This window comes from Leguminivora glycinivorella, chromosome 5 (genome assembly GCF_023078275.1).
Source record: "Leguminivora glycinivorella isolate SPB_JAAS2020 chromosome 5, LegGlyc_1.1, whole genome shotgun sequence".
Lineage (NCBI taxonomy): Eukaryota > Metazoa > Arthropoda > Insecta > Lepidoptera > Tortricidae > Leguminivora > Leguminivora glycinivorella.
The window spans coordinates 12,452,723-12,478,759 of NC_062975.1; the positions used below are offsets into that span (position 1 = coordinate 12,452,723).

The window sequence follows — 26,037 nt, forward strand, 5'->3', positions numbered from 1 at the left end:
GTCATTAATTTTGGAATCAGCACCCCCTAAAACCTATTTTACGACACCCATGACAACTTTTGTGTCAAAGTGACAGTCAGCAATGTCAGATTCCAATTTGGTCATTCATTTTGGAATCAGCACCCCCTAAAACCTATTTTACGACACCCATGACGACTTTTGTGTCAGAGTGACAGTCAGCAATGTCAGATTGAACATTAGTCATTAATTTTGGAATCAGCACCTCCTAAAACCTATTTTACGACACCCATGACGACTTTTGTGTCAAAGTGACAGTCAGCAATGTCAGATTCCAAATTGGTCATTCATTTTGGAATCAGCACCCCCTAAAACCTATTTTACGACACCCATGACGACTTTTGTGTCAGAGTGACAGTCAGCAATGTCAGATTGAACATTAGTCATTAATTTTGGAATCAGCACCTCCTAAAACCTATTTTACGACACCCATGACGACTTTTGTGTCAAAGTGACAGTCAGCAATCTGAGGTACTACATATTCGTAATCTGAAAGTAATCAAGTCAATAATTTCAGTTATTTTGAATCGACTATGATTCCAAATTATTGGTAATAGTAATGATTGTATAGATGATTAGTGATTCCTTTACATGTAATGGTAATTTACCGTTTCACTTGATTACATTACAAGTAATCTGACACCCAGTAGTGTCAGATTACAAAGTAAAATCAAGTAATCGTGTAATCCGGAATCGATTACGATTTCCCCATCTCTGGGTTTAGTTATATGGTTCATTGGTACTGGTGACCACCATCTGGCTCCATCATCAGACCCTGAGTACCACCTCTTGTCAAAGGTCTTGTTGAGACGAACCCAACGAGCCTAAACACGAAGTCGTTTACTTACATGGTTCACTGGTACTGGTGACCACCTTCTGGCTCCATCATCAGATCCCGAGTACCATCTTGATGTGTCTTATCATCTTGACCGTATTGTAATTTTCACATTTTTATCATCACAACGTTGTAATACTTTAACATTTAAACATAACAAAGTATTACAAAAGCAAATATTTACGGATCTAGGATCAAATTCGTTGGTCGCTGTTTACACACACACAATGCGAGGATAGCCCGTGTAGAAACAAGGCGTCCGACCCACACAACAATAAATATTCTCGACGTTTGCGATGAAAACTCGGAGACCAAAGCGACATACGTCTTACCTCCTCGAGCTCCGGTGCGGCACTGAAATCGCAGGCGTCCGTCGCCGGTAAAATAGCGACAGGAAGGCTAGTTTTCAAAAAATTGGCAAAAAATCATGATAAAATATTATAACGACAAATGGATAACAGCAGTTTAAGCACATTGTGCAGATTATTTATATACTAAAATAACTTCGATAACATGTAGATTTTCGGAGAAATGATCACTTGTTTCGATGTATTTTCAAGACAAAATTGAGTTCGTTTTACTTTCAATTTCTCAATTTCAAAGGATTAAATGATAAATATTGTTTAATGGGCCTTAAGTACAAGATATTTGGAACTTAAATTTACCTCATTTATGAGAGTGATCTTATCAAATTGTACATAATAAGAGCTCCGAATTCTGTGCTTCACGCGGTTTTTCCTAAACGAGCATCAGAAAAACAATCATTACTAATTGAAAAAGCTTTTTTTTTCATATGTTTTTTATTTAACCGACAGTTAATAAGATGTTCTAACCGAAACAAGTACTTTCACTGTCTTTTAGTATGAGTAAAGTGTACAATTTTGTCGATAAATATTGTGCATTTTACAATATATCGCCTTTTTTTGTCATAGCGCTCTTAAAGCCTAGCCCCAATAAGTTACACACAATGTTTTTCATCACACTCACAATGTAAAAAATATGTAAATAGATGTAAAAAAGTTAAGTACGGTACAAGAAATTTCATTATTCCCTTGGGAGAACGATTTTTCTATAACTCACGCTCCGCCTGCGCGCAATGGCACATTTAAAGTGCAGGTGTGATGAAAAATACTATAAACTCCTAGTATCTAAATGAGTGGGTGCGGTACCTGCGGGTAGCGCGCGCGCTGCGTGTGCGAGTGCGGGTGCGGGTAGTCGGCGCCCCACTGGCCCACGACGACGCCGGCGATCTCCAGGCGGGCGCCGCGCGCGCGCCCGCGCCAGCCCAGCCCGCCCACCACGCCCGCCACCAGCGGCAGCGGCGGCAGCGCCCACTCCACCTCCAGCCCCTCCAGGATCGCCTTGCGCATGCGCTCCACCTGGGGGGGGGACCATTACCTAACATATACATACAAATAGTCGACTCGAAAGGCATCGACCGCCGACACGAATATATTCCCTTAACTGTTTTATTTGCAAAGACACGTTCACGAGAATTTCAGAAATCAATATAAAATTCCTAGGAATTATCAGAATGTCGTGATGATCATCACTACTTAATGAAGAAAACACGTATCTTTTTCTGTCACTGAAAAGGCAAATGTAGTAACTATGTAGGGGGTGCATATAGAGTTACTGCGTTTCAACTTTTGAGTAGCGGTACATAATAGTAAAGTGACGATATAGACCTTCCCTAACCCAGGGATCATAATTTCTCTCTCCTAACTCCAGCAGCATAAGTATTGCAGCGATCATAATTAGATGATATAGTGTCTAGATGGTTGTCATAAAATTCAGTGTGCGAGGTGCTTTCAGTGCTAGCGCGCGCCAGGTTGCTGGCGTTGTTGTCGCAGTACAGTCAGTATAGTGGAGCTACAACCAGGCTAAAGGAGCTACACAGTACCTTGACGACGGTGTCGAGGTGATTGTCGCAAAGCTGCGCAAGGTGCTTGCAGTGCTGTGCGCGCGCCAGGTTGCGCTGCAGCAGCTTGCCGTCGAAGTATAGCCAAGGTGCCGCCACGAGCCAGGGCACGGGCGCTCCGCAGGCGTCGTTAGCGAGTAAAGCCGCCTCTGCTCCGGCCATCACTAGTGCGCCGAGCTGCACGCCGCGCGAGCTGATGCCGTTCACCTAAACAACACAAGGTCATCATCATCACTAAGCGTCTGGAAGATCCATCTGTCGCCACACCTTGCTCCACATAAAAAAAAAAACCGGCCAAGAGCGTGTCGGGCCACGCTCAGTGTAGGGTTCCGTAGTTTTCCGTATTTTTCTCAAAAACTACTCAACCTATCAAGTTCAAAACAATTTTCCTAGAAAGTCTTTATAAAGTTCTACTTTTGTGATTTTTTTATTTTTTTCATATTTTTTAAACATATGGTTCAAAAGTTAGAGGGGGGGGGACGCACTTTTTTTTCCTTTAGGAGCGATTATTTCCGAAAATATTAATATTATCAAAAAACGATCTTAGTAAACCCTTATTCATTTTTAAATACCTATGCAACAATATATCAATAAAAAAAAATCAGCCCCCACTTTACATGTAGGGGGGGTACCCTAATAAAACATTTTTTTCCATTTTTTATTTTTGCACTTTGTTGGGGTGATTGATATTCATATTGGTACCAAATTTCAGCTTTCTAGTGCTAACGGTTACTGAGATTATCCGCGGACGGACGGACGGACGGACGGACAGACAGACATGGCGAAACTATAAGGGTTCCTAGTTGACTACGGAACCCTAAAAATAATATTTACATTCCAAACAGGTGTTAGTGTTACCTACTTTTTAACATTTTACTCACACAATTGACTATACTTGCATAACTAACAAGTTTTGGTCAAATTATGAACTTAAATATTTGATTGTGACATTTCAAATTCTGTGCGTCATTAACTCATTAAAACGCTTTTCTTTACATATCTCACATAATATTTCTACATACATTTAGGTAAATAACTTCAACAAACTAAATGGCTATGATGGTTGCCAAGTATATTCGGTTATAAACTCACCGTCATCTCTTGCAGGTGAAGGGCATTCATGAGATCATTGGAGAAAGCTGTGGCCAAGAATGCATCCAACTCCTGACGACGCAGGATCTGAATTTGCGATGTCATTATGAATCTGTAAAACAATGTTTGATTAAAACAAGCCACAAGGAAAAAGCACTAATGGCTATCAATAAATAAATATTAGGGACACTTTACACAGATCAACTTAGCCCCAAACTAAGAAAAGCTTGTACTATGAGTGCTAAGCGACAATATACATACTTAAATAGATAAATACATAGGTATATAAATAGAAAATATCCATGACTCAGGAACAAATATCTGTGCTCATCACACAAATAAATGCCCTTACCGGGATTCGAACCCAGGACCGCGGCTCAGCAGGCAGGGTCACTACCGACAGCCAGACCGGTCGTCAAATCAATGCCTTAACGGTTTAAATTTTCACGAGTTTTACACATTAAATTTCTGTTTTGAGACTTACTTATTCGTCATTTCACATCGGAGGTTAATCCCAAAACGTAATATTACGCGATCAAGTTGGTGTATTTACTGCAGTTACACTATTGAATATGAGCACTTTACCCTGGATTCATCAATCTGATTTCATAGACACCTGGAATTTTGGAATTCTCTAAGAAACTTTTGCATAATTGGTTAGTCTTTATTTTATCAACACTAAAGAGGATGTTTACCTTAGCACGGTGGCCAGGATGAGCAGGTGTTGCGGCACGTAGGACGTGTTGAGCATGAGCGGTGTGTCCGAGCGCATGCACGAGAGGAAGGCGCGCATGCGGCGGCACTTGTCGTCTTGCGCGGTTCTGCAATACAATAACATTGTAATCAAAGGTACAACAAAATATTGTGGGTAAAATTTAATTATGAGGGTGAAAAATACAGGATTATTAAAAAATGCATGAGTACATATTTGCCAAATTGGATGTCAATATTCCTGTAAGTACATTAAATGTCAAATCAAATAAACAAAATCAAAATCCAAAAATTACATCAGACACCATCATAGCGTCTTATCCCGTCAACGTTCAAGTAATACGATGAAAAGCTGAGAAAAAACAGCACTGTTTGTCCACCCACATCTGTAAGCTTCTGCACCGTGGGCACCATCTCGGGAGCCTACCCTAGATCCCTAGATTGAGGCGTGATTAATAGGATTATGATATCGTAATACAAAGCTCACCCGAACCAAAGCCTCTGCACAGTGGGCACCGGCCAGTCGAGCACCACTCCGGGCACCATCTCGGGAGTCTTGCCCGGGTTCACGCGCGAGTAGATCCACTCGGCGACTTGAACTGTGCATGCGCGCTCGACAGTCATGCTTGATGTGCCTTCATCTGAAATTGACACTCAGGGTTTATATCTGAGTGCTTTTAGCATATTGTCAGCTAGGAGGTTATTGTCGCAAACTATTTGCAATTGAAGAAGACAAATGAGATGTTATGCGATTTTAGCTGACGATAATACGATATAACAAGAAACCCAGTAGGCCTAGCACATGATTTGCCGCGAGATAGATCACACGTCTTCTTCTAACTGTATTAATGACATAAGGTCGGGTAGTCTATCTCGCGGCGACATACTCTCGCGGCAATCATGTGCTAACCCTGCTAGTACAGTCACGGACTTTGATTGTTGATGTTGATCCACTTCTAGCTCATTTTATACTGGAACGTCATAGCTTAACTATGCTTAACTCTGAAATGTCCAGCATAAAATGAGCTTGAGAGGATCAACAATTAAAGTACGTGACCGTACATCTTGGATACTAATATTATTGGTTGTCATTTTTAAAATATGCAATATTTTATGGCCGTGATGGGCTGGCTATGTAAAAAAAAACATCCAAAATAATTTTTTCTTCAATTTTAAATTTTGGGGAAAATTAAGGTGTACACTTTTTTGTGATTTGAATTCTGTACCTAATCACCCCCTTAAATATTGTCTGTTATAAAAATTACATCCTGTATATAGGTTAGACGAGTATTCTTATTGCCTAAGTACCTTTAGCCTTCTGTGCCATAAAGCGGTGGTGGTGCATGTTGTATAGGATGGCGTAGACGTTCTGGCGGATGGGGCGGTAGAAGTGGTGGATGGAGGGGATCTCGCGGTGGTTGTCGTCTTCCATCAGGACTGGCAGCGCCACCTGCAAGGTGATTCATTATTAGCTGGGTCCACTCAGAGCGAGGCACGCCACGAGGCAAAGTGCTTACGCGGCAAGCGGCCGACTAGGCGCGTTTTGATCGGCCGAGAAATCCGCCTCAGCCGAGACACGTCTACAACTCTACATTAGGGATGTTACGAATATTTGCATTCGCATTCGCATATGCGAAAGATTCGTATTCTTTTAAACATTTGCATTCGCTTCAAACGATGCGAATGTTTTGCGAATGCGAATATGTGCAAGTCGCAGCTTGTTCCTCGCCCGCGCCGTCCGCTCCAATTGCTACTTGTCGACTGTCGACTCGCGCATGCGCAGATAGCTCTAATTCGTACGGCGTGAAGTTCGTACTCGGCATTTTGACCAATAGTAAGCATTTTTACCTAGCGGGTTGTTGGTGATTGCTTGGTTTTTATTTTGGTTTTTTATGAAATTCAGCGATATTCGCATTCGCATTCTAAATATTCGCATTCGCATTCTAAATATTCGCATTCGCATTCGCGAATGTGACACATGCGACATTCGTGATATCCCTACTCTACATAGCACGCTTGCCGCGTGTCAATCTGTGTGTACCCGCTTATTGACGTGATTTATTACGGTACTTTGTTGTGGCACACTCACTTTATCAGTAGAAAAAATCGGCTAATTTATGCGGCATTGAGGCCAGTGAAATATTAAAAATCCATGTGAATTTTTTATTAATTTTACGTAAATGTGCGTGCCAAATTTTGTGTACAGACACAGAGCCGTCATATTTGGCGCATTTTTAGTTGACATTGTCATCAGTGACATTTGGCTCTTGACAAGTAATTATTTAAAGATATTGGTTTAGTTAACTCAAGCAGACTCAGAAATAATGACGCATTTTGTCAACAAAGATACATATCGTGTATTTCGAATTTTCGACACTGCTAATGTAAATCGAAATGGCGTCTCGGTCAAACGACCGACTATGATGCAGAAGATCGTGGGTTCGAGTCCGAAGTTTTTTTTTAATCATTTGAACTTTTATGGATTTATTAAGTATTTTTTATTTTTTTAATGGAATATTTGACTATTACTATATTGCTTTCCTATTTTTTATTTTCATACAAAAATACAATACAATCCTTTATTATGCCTTTGTTGATAAAATAAAATATTACACGTCTGGTATAATACATTATACATAGGTCATAGTGTGGGCATAGTATTAGTAAAGTATTGCATTTACTGAGCTGGTTGACCTATGTTATTGTTGTGTGAATGTTTTTCTTCAACAACTAAATGGTTATATACAAGAATATGGGTAGCTTTTGCACATTGTACTTTTTCCTCAGTCACCCGTTGACCACGAACGCTGTAAAGTGTTTGAAATATCGGGATGAATTTTAAACTCATTATACGCGATTTAATCCGTTTTCATAGTTTTTATTTCATGAGTAACTATCGCGGTAACTGAAGACAGTATTAACTAAATGGTTACAAATAATAATTATCATCAATATAATCTGGTCCAGGCAGGCAATTATGGTCGCGCGATAAATGATAAAACATCTGGCCGTCCCTATAATCGCACTTACTAATAGTGCGACAGGGACGGCCTGATATTTTATCGTCTATCGCGCGACCATGCTACCCGTGCTGTACTAGCTTTTGCCCGCGGCTTCGCTTGCGTTAGAAAGAGACAAAAGTAGCATATGTCACTCTCCATCCCTTCAACTATCTCCACTTAAAAAACATGTCAATCCGTCGCTCCGTTTGGCCGTGAAAGACGGACAAACAAACAAACACACATTATCTTTGGTGAAACAACGAATTCTTCCACTTCAGATTATAGAGTAACCAGCTTTTCCCATTTATAATAAACTAGATTTTGACCGCGGCTTTGCTCGCGTAAGAAAGAGACAAAAAGTAGCCTATGTCACTCTCCATCCCTTCAACTAAATCCCCTTAAATAATCACGTCAATTCGTCGCTCCGGTTTTGCCGTGAAAGACGGACAAACAAACAGACACACATCCTTTCCCATTTGTAATATTAGTATGGATTTGACATTATTATTTATATTTAAATAATTATATATGTATAGCCCAATTTCGTCAGTAACAGCGTGTTATGTAATGGCGTCGTTGGTAAATAGTCGTCTGTCACGCCGTGAAGGTGCGTTCGATTCCCAGGATTCTATAAACTTTTTGTATTTTTTTGGATATAAATTTCGTATTTTTTATTGACCGAGCAAGAATGGAGAGCCGAAGGTATCAATTTTATCTTAGAGAACATATTGATTTTTTTATTGTCATTTTGATTTTCTATTTATTAAGTTGAGATATAAAACACAACTTTTAATACCCTCGCTAAATATAATATTTTATCGAAATTACTCCTTAGATAAAAAAAGTCCACTTGAGTTTTTAAAGCATTACGTTACTCAGTTAACTATTGCATTTTCATTTACTAATTTAAGATTTCAAAAGCGATTTGAATACCCTTGCTCCATCGAAAATAAACAATTAGAAAAAAAATCATTCGAATCGTAGTTTAGAAACTAAAATTTATCTATACTTTTTTGGAATTTTTAAAAATATCAGATTAGGATAATTATGTTAGAAATTCTGAGTTCGACGAACCCAAAAATTATTACCATGTAAGAGAATAGGTTTTTAATCTTTTTTGTGGAAAACGCTCAGTAACTACTGTACGTACATTTATGTATAATAATAAAACAAAAAATAGTGTCTCATAGTGTTGTGTTCCTGCCGGTGAGTAAGGCTGCCAGAGCTCAACGAGGGTGTGGGGTGCTGACGACGGGAGGACTTACGGAACTAATTTGTTCCGTCTATTGTCCTTTGAGTCGTCGGCAACCCAAACCCTCCTTAGAACTTGTACACTCCTTTTTGCTGTGCACACGCAGCAAAGGGGAGTGTACAAGTTTCTAATGGGGCGGCAACGCGCATGCGACACTCTCTGAGTTGCCGGCGTCCATAGGTTACGGTGACCGCTTTCCATCAGGCGGACCGTATGCTTGTTTGCCACCGACGTAGTATTAAAAAAAAAAAGAGAAAAAGTCCTGGATTCGAACCCAGTACTTCCATGCAAATCATGCGATGGCACGTATTTACCGCAAGGCTATTTAAACAAGCTGTCGCCGCGTGAAATTATCGACTAGAAGGAATACAAAAACACTGTTTGTATGTGTGAGTGGTACGTTCGCGAAGCATAATTGAAAGTATATAAATGCCTGTACGACTCCACAAAAAAAATAAGACTGGTAATTTGCAGATTAACGCCATCTAACGCAGCCTGAGCTTCGGGTAACCTAAGCGAGCCACCTTAACATACACTTTTCATGGTTACAGATCAAGAAAGTTGAGACCTACTGAGACACCTTTAGAGTGGTGACTCTTCAAAAGATTGCCTCAATTGAGCCTAGCCTACATGAATAGTAAACTATACAGGCTTAGTAAACCTGAAGTAATTTGAACACTGCCATGTGAATAATGTTATTGTGTTAACAGTGGATAATTAAAAAATAATCTGTAAAATTTATCCACTTTTACAATGAAATCCACAGACATGGATATTATTTATTTATTTGGCCCTGTCATGCCGACGTCAAGTAAATGTTGAGGATATGATAGAGGTTCTCTCCTCCAAGACACGAATAAAAAAAAATAGTGTCACATCAGCGTCACCCCTGGGTGGTGCTAAAGTGCAACAACCTGTTAACCGTAGTCTTCTGACCTTACGGCTCTAAATACACGCTATGCGTAAGTACTTGCCTGTCGGTGTGTGAGGATGGCGAGCATGTGCGGATGCATGAGTCCGCGCGCGTGGCGCTCGGCGCACGTGCGCAGCACCTCGGCCGGCGCGGGCGGGCAGTTGTCCGAGCTCGGGGACTTGGCTTGGCGGCCCTGGAAATTGTTCAACTGTTACCTTCTGACCGAAAGAAGCGGAGAATCGGCAGTTATGGAGAACTAGAGCAGAGGCCTTTGCCCAACAGTAGACTAAGAAAAGCAACATCTATAATCTACCAGACTTTTCCGGCTTCATGATGAAGCGCATATTTGTCAAATCTAGTCTCTAAAAGTACCAGAGCACGCATCTTCGTAGATATATGAACTGATGAGTTACATTCTGGCGAGAACGCAACTTTAGCTAGCAAGTCTTAGGGCCCATTTAGACGGTACGAGAACTCGCATACGAGTTTTTTGATGGCTGTGCAAAGTTTTATGAAACCTAAACAGCCCGCAATGTAACTAAAATCGCATGCGATGCACGCCGTCTAAATCAGGCCTTAGGTATATATGAGCGAAGTCCCGCTAGTGTGGTTCCAATCGAATATGAGACCCACACTATAAAATTGTTATGGGATAATCTAGTAAACTTTTTGGATAATATTTTCTATTTTAACGCGGCTTTTTGATCAGATTTATGATTTACATATCCGTGTCAAAATACATTTTTTTTTTTGTTAGTAACAATTTTCTACTTATGTAAATTAAAATTCAATTCAGTAATAGTTATTTTGAAATATGTATAGTTTCCATGCATTTTCAAGATCTATTATTTAAAAAAAAAGTTTGAAATGGAATGGGCTAGGTAAAATATTCTGCAGAGGCAAAGCAAAATATTTAAAAAACAGAAATTATACATGTTGATTTCCGCTATAATTGAGACAACAAAAACTCCAAACATTGGCGCCTGGCGTTGCTAGATGCAGGGTGTTCAACCTTTCCATTTGTAAAGACTAATTATTATCAATAGTGAATAATGAAGCTGAGAAAAGGAGTTAAATAAGTGAATTTTTTTTTCTACTCCGTAGTGTTATTTGTCATTTATAGTGTCGTGCATAGATCTTTAAAACCCTACATAAAAGATGCTAGCCGGGGCCCGACGCCCCGCGCACCCTCGCATACGATATAGCTCTTAAAGTATTGTTAGGAAGCCTTTAATGGATATAGCGTGAGTGCGCGGGGCGCCGGGGGCTGGCGGCGGCGCGGGGAGTGCAGAGGAGGGGAGGCCGACGCGTGAAAATACAGGAAACAGTGCGAATTTCACGAAAGTTATTCTAGAAAACTATTAAAAAGTAAGTGCATGGTCGTAGAAAAAGTATTGTATGCAACAGTGTTTAACAGAGTCAAAAAATACTCGTGGCGTCTTTATTAACAATTTTCGGCTTCGCCTCAAATTGTTACTCACGCCTCTCGTCTTTTTTGACCTCACTTAAACGCCAGTTGCATAAAATAATATCACAGCATGGGAAGTCAGAACGGTACCAGACTCCTTTACAAATGGATTTGTTGCTACTTTAGTTATATTTTGTAGCAAAAAGTGTTACATACATACAAATGAATGCCGTCCCATATCAGGATCAGAACCCGAAATCTCCAACTTCATAGGCAGGGTCACTACTATTACAAACTATGCTAAGGCTAGGAGGTCGATTAAAGCGCCTACGAACATAACCCGCCTTCTGCAGTCGGTAAATGTGTTAAAATCAGTAAGTTGGAAGTTATCTTTTCGGATGTATTAAATTAGGAATCTAGTCCTTAATATTCTTAGTCACACCTCTTTAACAGCTGCTTGTTTCTCTTGTTTTTCTGCTGGTTTAGGAGCAGGTTTCTTCTGTTCGGCGTCGCCGGCCTCGAGCGACATGGAAGCTATGGCCTGCCCCACCTCCAACGTCCTCTCGTCGGTGCTAAAGTCGGCATTCATTGACGCGTTTGCTGTAGCCAATTTGTAATCGTCCAAGCCTTTTTGCTGTAATTTAGTGTTTTAAAAATTTTGTAAGTGCTGAGAGTATGAAAAAGAAAATACATAAAAATAAATGAATTTTAAATCAAACAAACATATGTATTTATAACTGTGGAGTTCTTCTAGGAAAAGTTTCACTGAACATATCAGCAGAGACATGGGACGAAATTTCAGACTACTATTGCCATTTGCCATACCTGACTTAGCAGTCCCAAATGAAATGAGTGTAATTTTGCTGATTGGCAATACTCATTTGTGCCGAGTCAAGAAGAACCTAGGTTTCGAATGTTGCAGAACATATTGAGATATGTAAAGCTAAGTCACACGATTTTGCCTCACATAACTGCTGGCATGAATTGCAAAACATAAATCCTTTTAATAACTCACAGCTTTAAAATCGAAATACACATAATACATAAAAATTCCAAAATTTACTCTGCACTTTTAATTTTGAGTCATGCAACATTTTTATATAGTGAAGTATAATGAATTTTGTATGCCAATGTATAGGATGACGATGAAAAGGCGTGGATGATCGTAGCTAGCTGATTATAAACATGGAAGTAAACCTCGTGTTCGGATGACTCTGCTGCTAATTTGGAAGTGTCCAAATCAGCAGAGGATGACTGTGGGCTGTCGGGTTTCTGATTCCTTTTGTTATTTTTCGGGCGGCGACCTAGTAAGGACAAAATTAATCTAATAAATGTTAGAGTTTTTATCAACCTTTGATGCACAAGTGAAGTCTGTGCTAATATATAACATCTTTAGGTAGAGCGCAATTACACTATTTACCAAAGTCTCTAGAACAGTAAAGTAAGGCTAGCTTCTTCCTATCTTGTATGGCAGAGTAGACTTAGATGGTATCTTTATTTAGCACTCGCGATATAACTTACCAGTAGCAGTTCTGTATTTGAGGAAGCCATCCTTGGTGCCATTGAGGTAATACTGAACGGCTTGCTTGAGCTTGGCCGCCCGGAGGTCGTTGAGGTCGCCGAAGATTTCGATGCACGCGCTATCCATATCGGACGATGGTAGATCGCGCACGAACTGGCTTACGGCTTTTATCAATGTCTCTGGTGGCACTTGTTGCTGTAAGGGAATCAAACAAAATGTTAAGACTTATTTACCGGGATATAGACTTATGAGCCGCGGTCCTGGGTTCGAATCCCGGTAAGGGCATTTATTTGTGTGATGAGCACAGATATTTGTTCCCAAGTCATGGACGTTTTCTATGTATATAAGCAGGGAGCGTACTTTTCGTGCCGATGACATCAATTTGACGTCACGCTCCAATAGGGTGATCACAAATTGTTTTATTGTTAATTATTAATCATTAGTCATCAATCATTTTAAGTTATGAATTTCTTTGCATGGTAATGAATGCAAGAAGGATGGTGTGCTTTACGTTAGAGAGAAATTCTCTTTTCTACGTATTTTTTGTAATGTGTTGTTAACAATACTATTTAATTAAATTTATTTATAAAAACAAATCAAATAATTTTATTCACGTTTCACATTTCAAGTAGGTATTAAATAAATAAATAAATAAATAAATATTATAAGACATTCTTACACAGATTGAGTGAGGCCCACGGTAAGCTCAAGAAGGCTTGTGTTGTGGGTACTCAGACAACGATATACATAATATATATATATACTTATATACATAGAAAACATCCATGACTCAGGCATATTATTTATGCCACATGTAAATGGACTACTGTATTTGAAGTAATTTGTATACGATTAAAATTATTGACGACTAATGATTAATAATTTACAATAAAACTATTTGTGATCATCCTATACGGAGCGTGACGTCAGATTAATGTCATCGGCATGAAAAGTACGCTCCCTGTATATAAGTATTTGTATATTATGTATATCGTTGTCTGAGTACCCACAATACAAGCTTTCTTGAGCTTACCGTGGGGCTCAGTCAATCTGTGTAAGAATGTCCTATAAAAAAAATATAGATCGTGATTTGATTACCTTTTTGATTTTTATTGAGTTTTCCGTGACCATAATGCATAATAACTGCTTCGATATAATATTGAGAGCTCAACAAAAATCAAAAAGTTATCACGGTCAATATAAGTCTAATGAAACTAACTACGAATCATTCTAAACTCAAACAAAATATGTAGCTCAGTTTCAAGAAAGGGTATGAATTTTTTTTTAATGACATTAATGACCGCATATTATGTTGTATGCAGGAAAATGACTACAACAACAAGTAACGCAAAGTAAATTTACATATCTAATACATAAACCATTCTTGTTACTGTAGCTAGGTCAGTAATAATAAGACAACATCAACAGACTAATTTTAAAGAAATATAATTATATGTTGTCATACCTTTTTCTGTGTGATTCCCAATCGTTTGTAGAAATCAGTGAGGCTTTGCTCCGATAAGATAGTACCTCCAAGAAGTGCTGCCAAAAGGCACAGGCGGTCTTGGGGCACCTCCAGCAATTGTGGCAATTCATGGATCTTGTATTCCTTAGTTTCCAAGGAAGACTAAAAAGATGAAAATATTTTATTAACTAGATTTAATTGTGCAAAATTGCTATATCAATATAATAACGACCAACAAGTAGGAAAACATCAAGCAATCTACAATATGAAACTATTATCAGAGAACACATGCATTTAACCATTCTCTTGTGATGAAGATGGCCTAAAATAATTACCCTGTATGTTAGCTTCAATTGTGATGAGCTAAAGTATCTCGGAGGCTGAAACACCAGGTACTCTCCAGAGCAGCCTACCAGGCCAGCATAAGTTTTCTCTCGGCAGAGGCCAACAACTTCCTGACAATGGTCATCGGAGGATACCATCTGCAGATTAAGAAAATTATATAAATAACAAAATATTATAGTGTACTCAATATCCAATAAGCATGTCATACATAAAATCAATGTAGACTCACAATGGGTATATTCAGGTATCGCAAAGCAGTTCGAAGACATGAATGTAGCCCCATTGGTGGCACCCACCAGACCTTGGGTGGAGGGGTACCCTTTGTGACAATATGGCGCAATACCTAAAAAAAAAAAAATTTGTTAGACTGACAGTAGTTTAAGAAAGCTACAGTAAGAAAAATAATGTACACTATTGTGGAAGATTTCATTGTAAAATAGTATTATAACTTATATTCTTTATATTCATTATAACTTAGTAACTTTAATTCTAATTTTTATTAAATTAGGACACTTTGTTCGGTTGTCGTTTGTTTCCTTTCTTTTAGTGAATATTTTAAATATATGATTTTGACTCATGGAGACCATATACATCTCTAAGGAGAATTAGATTAAGTAGATATACATTTTATTTTTAGTTGTGACATTTAGAGTCATTTGCACTAAAGTAATTTTAGACTTTTTTTTTTTGTATTTGTACTTTTTATATTAAAATTTAGTGTAGTTCTTGGTTGTAATTCGACATTTAGAGACCTTCTACATCTCTAATTAATTGTATAGAGTTAACTTTAGTTAGAACTTAGAATTAGTATATAATAGTATCAATTGTAATTTCAACTCAATTTTAAATATTTTTTTAAATACCTATGTACATGTGACGTGTAAAAGTGCCCTGTGGCCTATTTGCTGAATAAATTATTTTGATTTTTTTTTGATTTTTTTGAGTACAATCTGTGACTTCACTCCAAATACTAAAATTAATTTTAACAAGATTCTAATTAGAAATTGTAAGAAAAATTAATTTACAAGCACAAATTCAGGCTTAATCAATGATGTTGGGTAGAACAAGACTAACAGAGTTGACTCTCTGCCTGTAAGTAGACTGAGTCTGGATCCAGTGCTGCGGAGCCACTGGAGGAGCTGGGTGCGCTCCATTGAAGCAAACACATAGTGCCACTTGGTGCTCAGCAAGGGCCTGCGCCAGGGTAGTCAAGAATTGGACACAGCGGGCCCACTGTCCTCCACATGCCCAATCTAAATAATAAAAACAAAATTATTAATTTCTAAAACAAGACAAGGCATAGATAAAATTATGTTGTTGTTGTTTACAAACAACACAAGTTAATGTCATAATTTAGGGTTGTTTATTTTGATACTACAGTATAATATAATCAGTTAGGTGAATTGTAGTAGAAACATAACAGTAGTGCTGTTTATTTGTTTTCTTTTTTGTCCTTGATTCACAAGTCACATTGAAATATTACTTCTACTGAAAGGTAAAGCAGTAGTTCATTAGAAAAAAACAAGTATAAGGAGTCATATCAAGGTAAATTTCTCTGAGATTGCTTTTGGTAGAATGTTGCAAGTTGCAAATGTCACAATTTGTTTAACACAGAATCGTAATAACGCTAAACAAATACAATACAAAGAAATAACACCAATATTACAATACTTGCCAGAGAAATATCCTCCATATAGCCGGTCCAGACAACCCTCGGCGTCAAGTACAAGTCGGAAGCCGCCGGCATGATTCCGTGCAATCCGAAACAAATCCACACCCACTCCCTCATTTTCTAAATAAGTCTGTAGATCCTGTATGCCCATGACTCGTGGCAGTAGCAGAACTACTCAATAGAAATAATATAATCAAATACTATCTCACGGCAAATTGATCCTGAAAAAGAAAATCATCGATTTCACGGGAAATACAAATGCATTTCCGGAAGAGGAAATTATGGATTATTACAAAGCGAAAGTAATAATAAGCGTAACGTAAAATGAAAATGTAGACTGAATAGCAATATTTTGTTCACGTAAACCGATGCCGGCACGTTACCTTCATGAAATTAACAAACACGGGTAGTATTCCCCATCTAACATTATGTTTCGTAAAAAAGTACTTACCCATCAAGTAGGTTTGGCAATAGTAACAATGATACACTACACTATTATCAATAAAATGAACAATTATTGCTACAAACCTTGATTAGAAAACCATGCCAGCAGTGAAGGATAACCGCAAGTTGAAAACGGAAGCCATTTGTAATTATCTAAAATAGATGTGTTTTAGGAACCAGCTATAGCCACCATAAAAAACGTCAAACCATTTATTTTATGGTCGACAATATTTCATATTGATATGAGACTTGGGAATTATTTTATTAATTCTAATGTGACGAATGTGTAAAATAGAGTAATTTTTATTAAATATTATAATTTACAAAATTATAAAAAAATTGTAACCGGAAAGAGTCTGTGTAGAGAGAGCTTTCGTGTTTCCACTTTAAGAAAACTTTAGTCACTTCCGGCTGTCACAAATTCCTTTCAATTGTCACTTGATTGTCACTGTCACAGCTGTGACATTTTTATTAGTGTTTCTGCAAAAGAAATATCATGAATCGTTTTGCATTTAAGAATTGAAATTTGGCTGTAATTTATGTACTGTAATACTCAATTATACTTTCATAAATATGGAGTCAAATATGACACATTAAGCCTTCAAATGACGAGGTAAGACCTTGTTTACGTGTTGTTTACCTACGGTATTTTGATTCATTTATTAAAACGCTGACAACATTTAAGCAAGACGTCATTTCATTCGTATTCGTGTGTGTGGATGTGATGTGATTGTTTCTCTTCTCTTTGCCTGTGTAGTGTAGAAGCAAATTGGGCGTTGTTGGCTTTAGTGGTATACCTCAATGAAAAATACAAATCGTAAAAATGTATTGTTTGGAAAGGTGTAATTTACATTTACGTGCTCACAACCACAACCAGTAGCATACGCAGTTGTGTTTTAAACCTCACAATGAATTAAGTGTTACTTTTACGTAGTATCCTTTTCCATCATACGTTTAATTGATTTTATGCAAGACTATTCAAAACATATAAGTTATGCCGGAGCAAAGTAACGATTATCGCGTTGTAGTTTTCGGTGCAGGTGGTGTAGGTAAAAGTTCTTTGGTACTACGTTTTGTAAAAGGCACGTTTAGAGAGTCATACATACCGACTATCGAGGACACATATAGACAAGTAAGACAAGTTTTCTTAAAATAGAACCAAATTACCTGCATAATCGATAAGTTTATTCTGTATGTTTAGTAGTCGCTTTAGTGCTATTGTTGTCTTTTTTGTTTTGTTATTGTTTTTTTTTATTTCACATTGTCACACCCGTCAACGACTATGAATTTTAATACAATAGAGGTTGCTCATTAATTATACAGGCTTATGGTTCACAGCCTAAATGATTTGTAGATACGTAGCTACGTGTACACGGAGATATAAATATTGATTTCTTAAGTCAAATACTACCGAAAACAATAACTTGATGTGCTAAATTCGATACGAGTCTAGTAGCCTATTGTGTGCTAACAATTACACATATAATTTTTACTGGTTAGTTTTGGATTGTATTATACTACCTACGAGTAAGTTTTCTTTTCGTTTCTAAAACCTTTTACGGCATAATAAAGGTTTAAAAGGATTCTTATGTGTTTTTAGTGATTACCTAAACAACTAAACATCTTAAAGTTCAAGGTGATTTAAATTTTTGGATTGTAATGAATGATATACTTAAGATAAAATATCAGGTAACTTTTCTTTTCGTTTTTAAAACCTAAGTGGGCCTAAAGGCTGATTACAAACTGCTGATTACAGGCTGAACAGTAAACACCTAAAAGTTCTAGGTAATTTAATTAGTATTGGTTTATGTTATACCTATGTGGTATTTTTTCATTTCGTTTTTAACATCTATAACTTCCGCTTCTGGTTCCGGTTCCGCTTCTGCTTCCGTTAAACTAAATTCAAAACTTCCGCTTCCGCTTCCGGTTCCGTTAAAACCACATCTGTTACATCCCTGAGCCTAAATGATTTGTAGCACCTTATCATCATCATTTTTGTACAATTATTAATTTGTAATCTTTAATTTATGTAGGGCTATGTGAGGCCAGTGTGCTACTTTGCATCTCTACAATCTCTAGTTTTACACAAACTTATTTGGGATGTACAAATGTAAGTACATACACCACTGCACTGCAGGCTTGAGAATGTCGCAGCAATAGACAGGACTTTTGATTGCATAAATATAATATACATAAAATTAACTCAGTAACAATGTGACAGTATGTATAAATATTTATATTTAATATTACATCATACTGTTGGACTTTGACTTTGAAAATTTTTCATATGGTGACTCCACAGATTTTAGAACCATGGTATGAAAAATATCTTTATTTAAATAGTAACATATATGCATATACAATTTGCTGGGACTTCTCTTTAGGCTTACGGCACCTGTGTTGAGACGACCCGCTCATCCAACACATGATTACGAAAATAGTACAGCATGTATTTAATGTATTATGCGATAAAAAGTCCTAAGCCTACTTATCAAGTTAAGTTTTAAGCTTAATATGAGAGCCCACACAGTACAGCTCAGTAGCCTGGTTTGTAACATCTGTATAGATGTGCCTCTGTTTAAGTAAACATTAGAATAAATTTAAAAGTGGAAAATGTCTGCCTTGGGTTGGGTGAGACTTGAACTCACGGCAACTGGATAGATACTCCAGCGCTCTGCCAACTGCTAGTGGCATCGATTGCAGACGTTTCTGCTAATCAGAAGATAAAAATTAAGTAAACATTTACCGACCAAGCTGCATTCCTCACAATGTGACACATTCTGTGTGGAGAAAAGTTATGTTGACTTTTATTTATAATGTCATTTCATTACCCATTATCCTTATACACTGTTATATTTTGTTGTCATTAAATGTTTTTATTTTTTTAATTATTAAATGTGTTTGTTAAAATTTTATGTTTCTTATTTTCTCCTTGTCATTTAAATTATTCACATCAATAATAATATACCGGTGAGTGTTATGTTCTTATATACATTATTATTTCCTTATTGCTTTGTACTTGAGTCGTCGTTGTGAGACACAACTCTTTTTTAGCATCTTCAGAAGTATTAGAAAAATTTCATGTTGTAAGCAATATTCTCGTGGAATGCCCCATTATTAGAATGGGAAAAGTTTTTCTCGATTTGTGGGTTTTCTAACCGGAATTATTTTTGGGTCCTATACAAACTTTCAATGCTGGATGGGAATGGGATTGATTGGCATCAAAAGAAAAGTTTGTCAAACATTACTTGATGGGTGAATCCACGTAAAAGTAACGTGAGTCACGACTTCATTGATTGTTTATTTGAACTACAGGGGCAAATGAAAGGATATATGCATATATCGGGAAAGTAACTTATTTAGAGATAGATTACCACTTGAACTTGCATCGTGAATAAATTGAACATGCCATAAAATCGTGACTCATGCATGTTACTCTTGCCGCGGATTGACCCACTTTTTCTCGCGCTCTGAAATCGAGAGATGGTCTTCTAAGACCATTTTCGCACTGCCGCACGGGATCCGACCTGCTGCTTTACTTCCAATTTTCCGCGTCCAACTAGAATCCTAGGCCACTCTAGGACCCTGTCGTATTGACACCGTGCTTTATTTGCTACAGCAGTACTATGACTTTTACTGTGAAAGGGTTCTACAGTGGCCTAGGATTCAGATTGGTTGACTGTACCTACCTCAATTGATCAAACACCCAGTCCAACTACCCTACCTGTGTCGTAGGTACGCTTAATTAATTCCTTGCAAAGGAGTTGACCATTATAACAAGACCCCCTCGCGATTGAACTATAGCCTGCTTACCCTCGTGTACCTACTGTACATATTCCAAAATCTATTTTGAATTTTAATTGCGTTACAAAGGGTTCTAAATTCAAAAATAAAACAATTGTTTCTGGGGTTCAAGAGGATAGGTATTAGGTTAAAATCCAAGATGATTGGGCAAGTCATTTTGAGCATGTGCCACCATCGTGCCTGCTGCAGTTAATACACTTGTTCGCCCGTACGATGACTTGTAATTGTGCCAGATTCGTCCTCTTGGCAAGCATTTCTGTTACCACAGTTTACGATATTTGTGGCCTTAACATAATTTCATGACCTAATGCACTAATCGATTAAAGCCACATCAATAGTTAAATCCAACAAAGCGTTCTATTGGTCTGTCTGGATTACCGCTTTGCGTGTGTTTAGATCGTTAGATTCTAATAAAAACTCCGTTAGTTGAAATGTAAATAGATATTCGATCGAATTGTTAGATAGTAATTAAAAATACCTACACCACGAAATCCCATTCTCATTCATGTTAGTTTAGTCATAGATTTAGTAGATTGTATAGGTATATATTTAATAAATTGATACGTTTCAGGTGATAAGTAGTAATAAGACAATATGCACGTTGCAAATAACGGATACGACGGGGTCGCACCAGTTTCCAGCGATGCAGAGGCTATCTATCAGCAAGGTAAATAGCGCTATTCGTCATAGAGATATCGTCATCATCAGCCCCTTATCGCCCACTGCTGAGCATAGGCCTCTCTTCTGGCACGCCACTTCTCCCGGTCCTGAGCTAATCTTATTCAGTTGCGAGTTGTGACCCTCAATTTTCCGGATGTCTTCCACGTCCACCCAACGGATGCCATGCTTGCTACATATGTAAGCGGCCATTATTCCGTTAACATTTTAATCCTCCTGCCATCACTAGAAATATGCTACCCTACAGCATTACAACGAGCTAAAAGCACACACACATGCACACATGCGCGTTTTGAGAGCATACGCGGAGCGTTAGCGATCGAGCGCAATGATAGCGGTGCGCCGGACGAACGCTGGCGTTGCGCCCAGCGGACGCCGGCGGGAACTAACGAGCGCGGATTGCGAGCGGAACGCCAGCGTTCTGCCGGCGCACCGCTATCATTGCGCTACGCTATCAAAACGCTTTATGTGTGGCGGAAGCTTTATAGTAAGGAGAAATGAAATTCGTGTGTCATGTTCTGGGTACAACAGTAGTTCTTTAGGTACTTTTATTTGCCATACGTCGGTGGCAAAAAGCATACGGCCCGCCTGATGGTAAACAGCCTATGGACGCATTCGATTCTAGAGATGTGAGGCTTAAATTGATGATGAAATTTTAAAAGAAATCAGAAAGATCTCCTTTATGTATCAAGTACATATATTATATTTTTGAACTTTTTGCAGCCTACACAATACCTACTAACAGTTTTTTATTATATTTCTGCAGCTCAAAGGCCGACATTAATTAACTTTATATTTTTTCAGGGTCACGCGTTCATATTAGTCTACTCCGTGAGCAGTAGACAGTCTCTTGAGGAGCTTAAGCCAATATGGCAGACGATAAAAGAGATAAAGGGGGCCGATCTGCCGAGTATCCCGGTGATGCTGGCAGCAAACAAGTGTGATGAAAGCCCAGAAATCAGGGAAGTGTCTGCGAGCGAGGGGCAGGCTCAGGCACAGATGTGGGGCGTCTCCTTTATGGAAACATCTGCTAAAACGAATCATAACGTCACACAGCTTTTCCAGGTGAGTAAAACTATTAAGTATCTGATGAGGACATAACTCTTTGAAGGTGTAGGTAATTTGTAATCCGAAAGTCATTTCGCTGAACTAGTTTGCGGGCGCCACTGTCTCGCCATTTTTAGAGACCCAATACGATGCCCAATAACACACTACTTAAATTCGTAGCGGTTTCCGGATCTGAATTATATTCCCAGGCAGAGCTAGTGATGTGCTGTTCTTGGTAACTTACGGTAATTTACCCGACCTGTATAGGGAATATTTCCCGGGAAGTTATTTTCCCGACCGATTGCCTAAGGTATCATCACTATACCTAAGTACCAAGTTACTAAGTTTAATTTAATTGGTATTATGTATATAGAACAGTTTTTGATGGTTCATCTTTCTCCAAATTGGAAATTCACCCAAGAATCCGTTTTAAGTTAAATCTGACAATATTTTTTTGAAGTGAAACTTCTAATTCGACTTCTTTCTCAACTGACAGCTTTCTGACAGCGTAAAACGTTTAACTGCCAGTGTTGCCAACTCTAATTTTGAAATACCCCTTCCTATTTTCATTTCTCATTTCGAACTTTCACTTCTTCCGCGTGGAGGGACTCCACGCACTATTTTTATTATTTCGTAAAAACGTAAAAAGTGACCTAGGGTACGTGGTGGATCCCTTAAATTTAATTGATAAGTGCATTTTAATAATAACGCTAACTTGTTCGTATTTCAGGAATTGCTGAACATGGAAAAAAATAGAAACGTATCCCTTCAAGTAGATGGCAAGGGCAAGAAAAAGAAAGACAAAATAGTGAAAGATGGTGGCGAAGCTTCGGCGAGCGGGCGAGAAAAGTGCCGCGTCATGTAGAGTAACAGCGGGTACCCTTCGGTTTAATAAGTAGGCCCATTATCTTATACCTAATTATTTATTCAGTCACATTAAATCTAGTCATTATTAATTCATATCTCGATGATTTCGCACGACATAGCATAATTATTATAACGCATATAATATAAGATTATAAGTACTATAATTATGCCTTTAAAAATAATTATTAATAATCAAATATTGTGATGAAACTCGACAGTCATCAGAACGCATGTTTTGCTAATAATTAAATAATATTTACACTAGTTGACTTGTTTAATAATGATTGATGACGTGAATCATTAATAAAGAGATGAGTGGAAATCTTGTACCGATAGTGTGAAAATACAACGAAATGAAGTATATAGTATGACCTGCTGTTAATTTATTTCGTATCCAGAATGTTGCAAGTCATGTAGGTCATAATTTTGCCGATGCAACATTTTTGTGTGACTTGTGATGTTTCGCATTGTTTTCATTTTCTGTTTATACTCTCTCGCTTTTCATAGATCTCTAAATTCTTTTATTACACCTCGGCGGTATTTTTTATAACATCTCTCTTGTACAGTCGGCAATCTAGTCGCTTAGCACATTTGCACACATAAGACTATGTAGGGCGTTGGTGAGAGGAGAGTCACTTTTCTTCGCAGCCTCTGTTTCAGTGATCTCATGATGTTCATCTTATACTCGTACATTATACATATAATGTATTATATCGCTCATTAGAGATCATGTTCTGATTACCTATTAATTAAATTCTGGTGATCTATTAAGGCCAACGTAATACATGGGTTAATGAAAGAACCGCCTAACTATAGCATTTGAGTCTATTTACATTCCTACCTACTAGACCAAAAAGGGAGTAGTTCCTAATGAAGTAGAAAAAAAGCATTTCGGAATATTTCCTGTGCCAAATTTTAGCCCAATCATAGAAAAAATTAGCATTTGTACTTGGCAGACATTTACGAATAATGAAGATACGTATTCTTTATTTTAAAAATCCAAGGTTTTTATTTACATTTATTTATAATTACTACAAAATTACATCAGGATCTGATGTCGATACTACAAAGCTATGGAAGAACATCTTTCACTACTAAATATTTTTTATATAATACTATTTATATTTACCATACATATTCTGGTAAATAATCACTTCTCAACTTCTTAAATGATGTACCTATCCTACCCACCAAACCTAACTTTAGTTATAACAGTAAAGGTATTTTCTCAAGAAAATATTGTCAACACTACTGTACCTTGTATTGTAAGTAGGTGCCGTATAGACTTCAGGTTTTTATACATATTTAAGTCATTGAAATGAGGTATAATAGGTATATAAAATAGTCTGCCTCGAAACGTAGCCGTCGCTAGTGTATAATGCACCTAATTTATCACTCACCAAAACATATCCAAATAGTCCAGTTTTAAAATATTATCTACTTATAATGCACCTGATCTTGGGAATTTATTATTCGAAAATAGACCTTAGGAGCCAGTCTTTGTGCCCGAATCTTCAACGAAGTGTTCGTATTGTATATTTTTATGTAGGTATATTGTGTCATGCTAAAAGTAGTAACAAGTAGACTGGAACAATCATTAAGTAGGTACAGTCGACTACAAAGAGATGTTTCCATTTATTCACCTTATTGCATTGTAATAAGGTGAAAAAGTGGATACATCTCTTTGTAGTCGACTGTTATCGATTCAGATTGCAAATATGTGGCAGGTGTTAATAAGTGATGTGCCGTTCGCGGGTATGTGGGAAAGTAGGGAATATTACATATGAAGGGAATGTTCCTTTCATAGGAAAAAAATTCCTTCGGAGGGGAAATTCCCGGAAACGGCACATCACTAGGTGTTAGTTAATATGATGTTATGCAATCATTACATTATAACTTACAACAAAGTGAAGAAATGCTAAATATTTATAATATTTTGGTTTGGCGTATTAGTGTGTGTTAAGTAATACTGTTAATGTGAGTTTGAGGAGCATGTTTACAGACCATCCGGGGCTACTTTACGACACCGGTGATATAATAAGCGTTTTATAATTAACGTGTCAGAAATATAAAGTGCCATATGGTGTAAAACGTTGTACGATACACGTGCGAAAACTTAATATGCAACTCTTGTCGATTTAAAACATGACCGAATATCGATTCACTAACTCGTTGCGAATTATTCTTCGCACTTGTATTGTAAATAACTAATGAACCTTAGGGCCAACATCTAGCGTCTCGCGAGCGTAGCGTCGGGCCAACTGTATGGCAAAACGACGTCGACGCAGCATCTTTTTCTATACAGTTGGCCCGACGCTCCGAGTAAGACATTTATTGTTTTAGTTATTATAAAATAATCATTATTTGTTGAAAATGAAGGACACAATATAAACACGGTGTGATGACCGGTGGTAGAACGTAATATTTAGTAAGTGAAGCGGTGCGGTGTCTTAAAAGCGACGTGTGAAGTACATTATAAGGCCAAGCCATGCACAAAAAGGTATGCAAGGAAATGCATGGAACTCTATATTTTTATTTGTACTTAACTTTGTTTGAATTAGTCCCAAATAAACTTTCAATAGATGATATCTCAAAATCTATTAAGGTCAGTGTCGGGAAGACCGTCTACCCAGAAAGACTGTCTACTGAATATAACTTTTTAACCGACTTCAAAAAAGGAGGAGGTTCTCAATTCGACTGAATTTTTTTATTTTTTTTTTGTATGTATGTTACTCGATATCTCCGAGAATCGTGGACCGATTTTCAAATTTTTTTTTTTGATCGCATGGGTATAACCCCGAGATGGTCCCATTGGCACCAAGTCAGGGTCTGATGATGGGATCTTGGAGAAATCGAGGGAACTCTTCAAATGTTATAGGCACATGTAATGTTTTTAGTGTATTTTTCAAAGGTACACCAGTTTTTACGCCTGACGGTAGTAATTTTATGTGGCTGAGCTGATGATGGAAGGTCAACTCCTCAATGGTTAGGAGTTAAAGGATAATTCTTTCACTACTGTACATATATTCGGACTGATACAT

At 37.7% G+C, this 26,037-nt stretch overlaps 2 protein-coding genes across 2 annotated transcripts in view; one reads left to right on the forward strand and one right to left on the reverse strand.

Moving 5' to 3' along the window:
- LOC125226021 (constitutive coactivator of PPAR-gamma-like protein 1) overlaps nucleotides 1-16,784 on the reverse strand; it is a 48,076-nt gene extending 31,292 nt beyond the window's left edge. The window contains exons 1-16 of the mRNA XM_048129839.1: nucleotides 16,685-16,784; nucleotides 16,160-16,377; nucleotides 15,559-15,737; nucleotides 14,714-14,827; nucleotides 14,475-14,621; nucleotides 14,140-14,301; nucleotides 12,674-12,869; nucleotides 12,350-12,456; nucleotides 11,595-11,786; nucleotides 9,806-9,937; nucleotides 5,886-6,027; nucleotides 5,065-5,218; nucleotides 4,562-4,687; nucleotides 3,867-3,978; nucleotides 2,757-2,981; nucleotides 2,023-2,232 (exon numbers count right to left, since the gene is read on the reverse strand). Of these exons, the coding sequence (XP_047985796.1) occupies nucleotides 2,023-2,232; nucleotides 2,757-2,981; nucleotides 3,867-3,978; nucleotides 4,562-4,687; nucleotides 5,065-5,218; nucleotides 5,886-6,027; nucleotides 9,806-9,937; nucleotides 11,595-11,786; nucleotides 12,350-12,456; nucleotides 12,674-12,869; nucleotides 14,140-14,301; nucleotides 14,475-14,621; nucleotides 14,714-14,827; nucleotides 15,559-15,737; nucleotides 16,160-16,307 (2,346 nt within the window). The 5' untranslated portion in view covers nucleotides 16,308-16,377; nucleotides 16,685-16,784. The remainder of the gene's footprint in view (nucleotides 1-2,022; nucleotides 2,233-2,756; nucleotides 2,982-3,866; nucleotides 3,979-4,561; nucleotides 4,688-5,064; nucleotides 5,219-5,885; nucleotides 6,028-9,805; nucleotides 9,938-11,594; nucleotides 11,787-12,349; nucleotides 12,457-12,673; nucleotides 12,870-14,139; nucleotides 14,302-14,474; nucleotides 14,622-14,713; nucleotides 14,828-15,558; nucleotides 15,738-16,159; nucleotides 16,378-16,684) is intronic.
- Nucleotides 16,785-17,284: 500 nt separating this feature from the next.
- Nucleotides 17,285-24,216, forward strand: LOC125226037 (GTP-binding protein Di-Ras2). Its single transcript, XM_048129862.1, has 4 exons — nucleotides 17,285-17,732; nucleotides 20,976-21,071; nucleotides 21,887-22,147; nucleotides 22,860-24,216. Exons 1-4 carry the CDS (start codon nucleotides 17,595-17,597, stop codon nucleotides 22,992-22,994), a joined length of 630 nt encoding a protein of 209 aa, XP_047985819.1. The 5' UTR covers nucleotides 17,285-17,594; the 3' UTR covers nucleotides 22,995-24,216.
- The last annotated feature ends 1,821 nt before the right edge of the window (nucleotides 24,217-26,037 follow it).

What these genes read in the sequence shown, in the direction of transcription:
- LOC125226037 (XM_048129862.1), top strand. Translation starts at nt 17,595, where the DNA reads ATGCCGGAGCAAAGTAACGATTATCGCGTTGTAGTTTTCGGTGCAGGT. An exon ending in TCGAGGACACATATAGACAA is followed by an intron (nt 17,733 to 20,975) that starts GTAAGACAAGTT and finishes GATACGTTTCAG; the next exon opens with GTGATAAGTAGTAATAAGAC. An exon ending in ACGTCACACAGCTTTTCCAG is followed by an intron (nt 22,148 to 22,859) that starts GTGAGTAAAACT and finishes TTCGTATTTCAG; the next exon opens with GAATTGCTGAACATGGAAAA.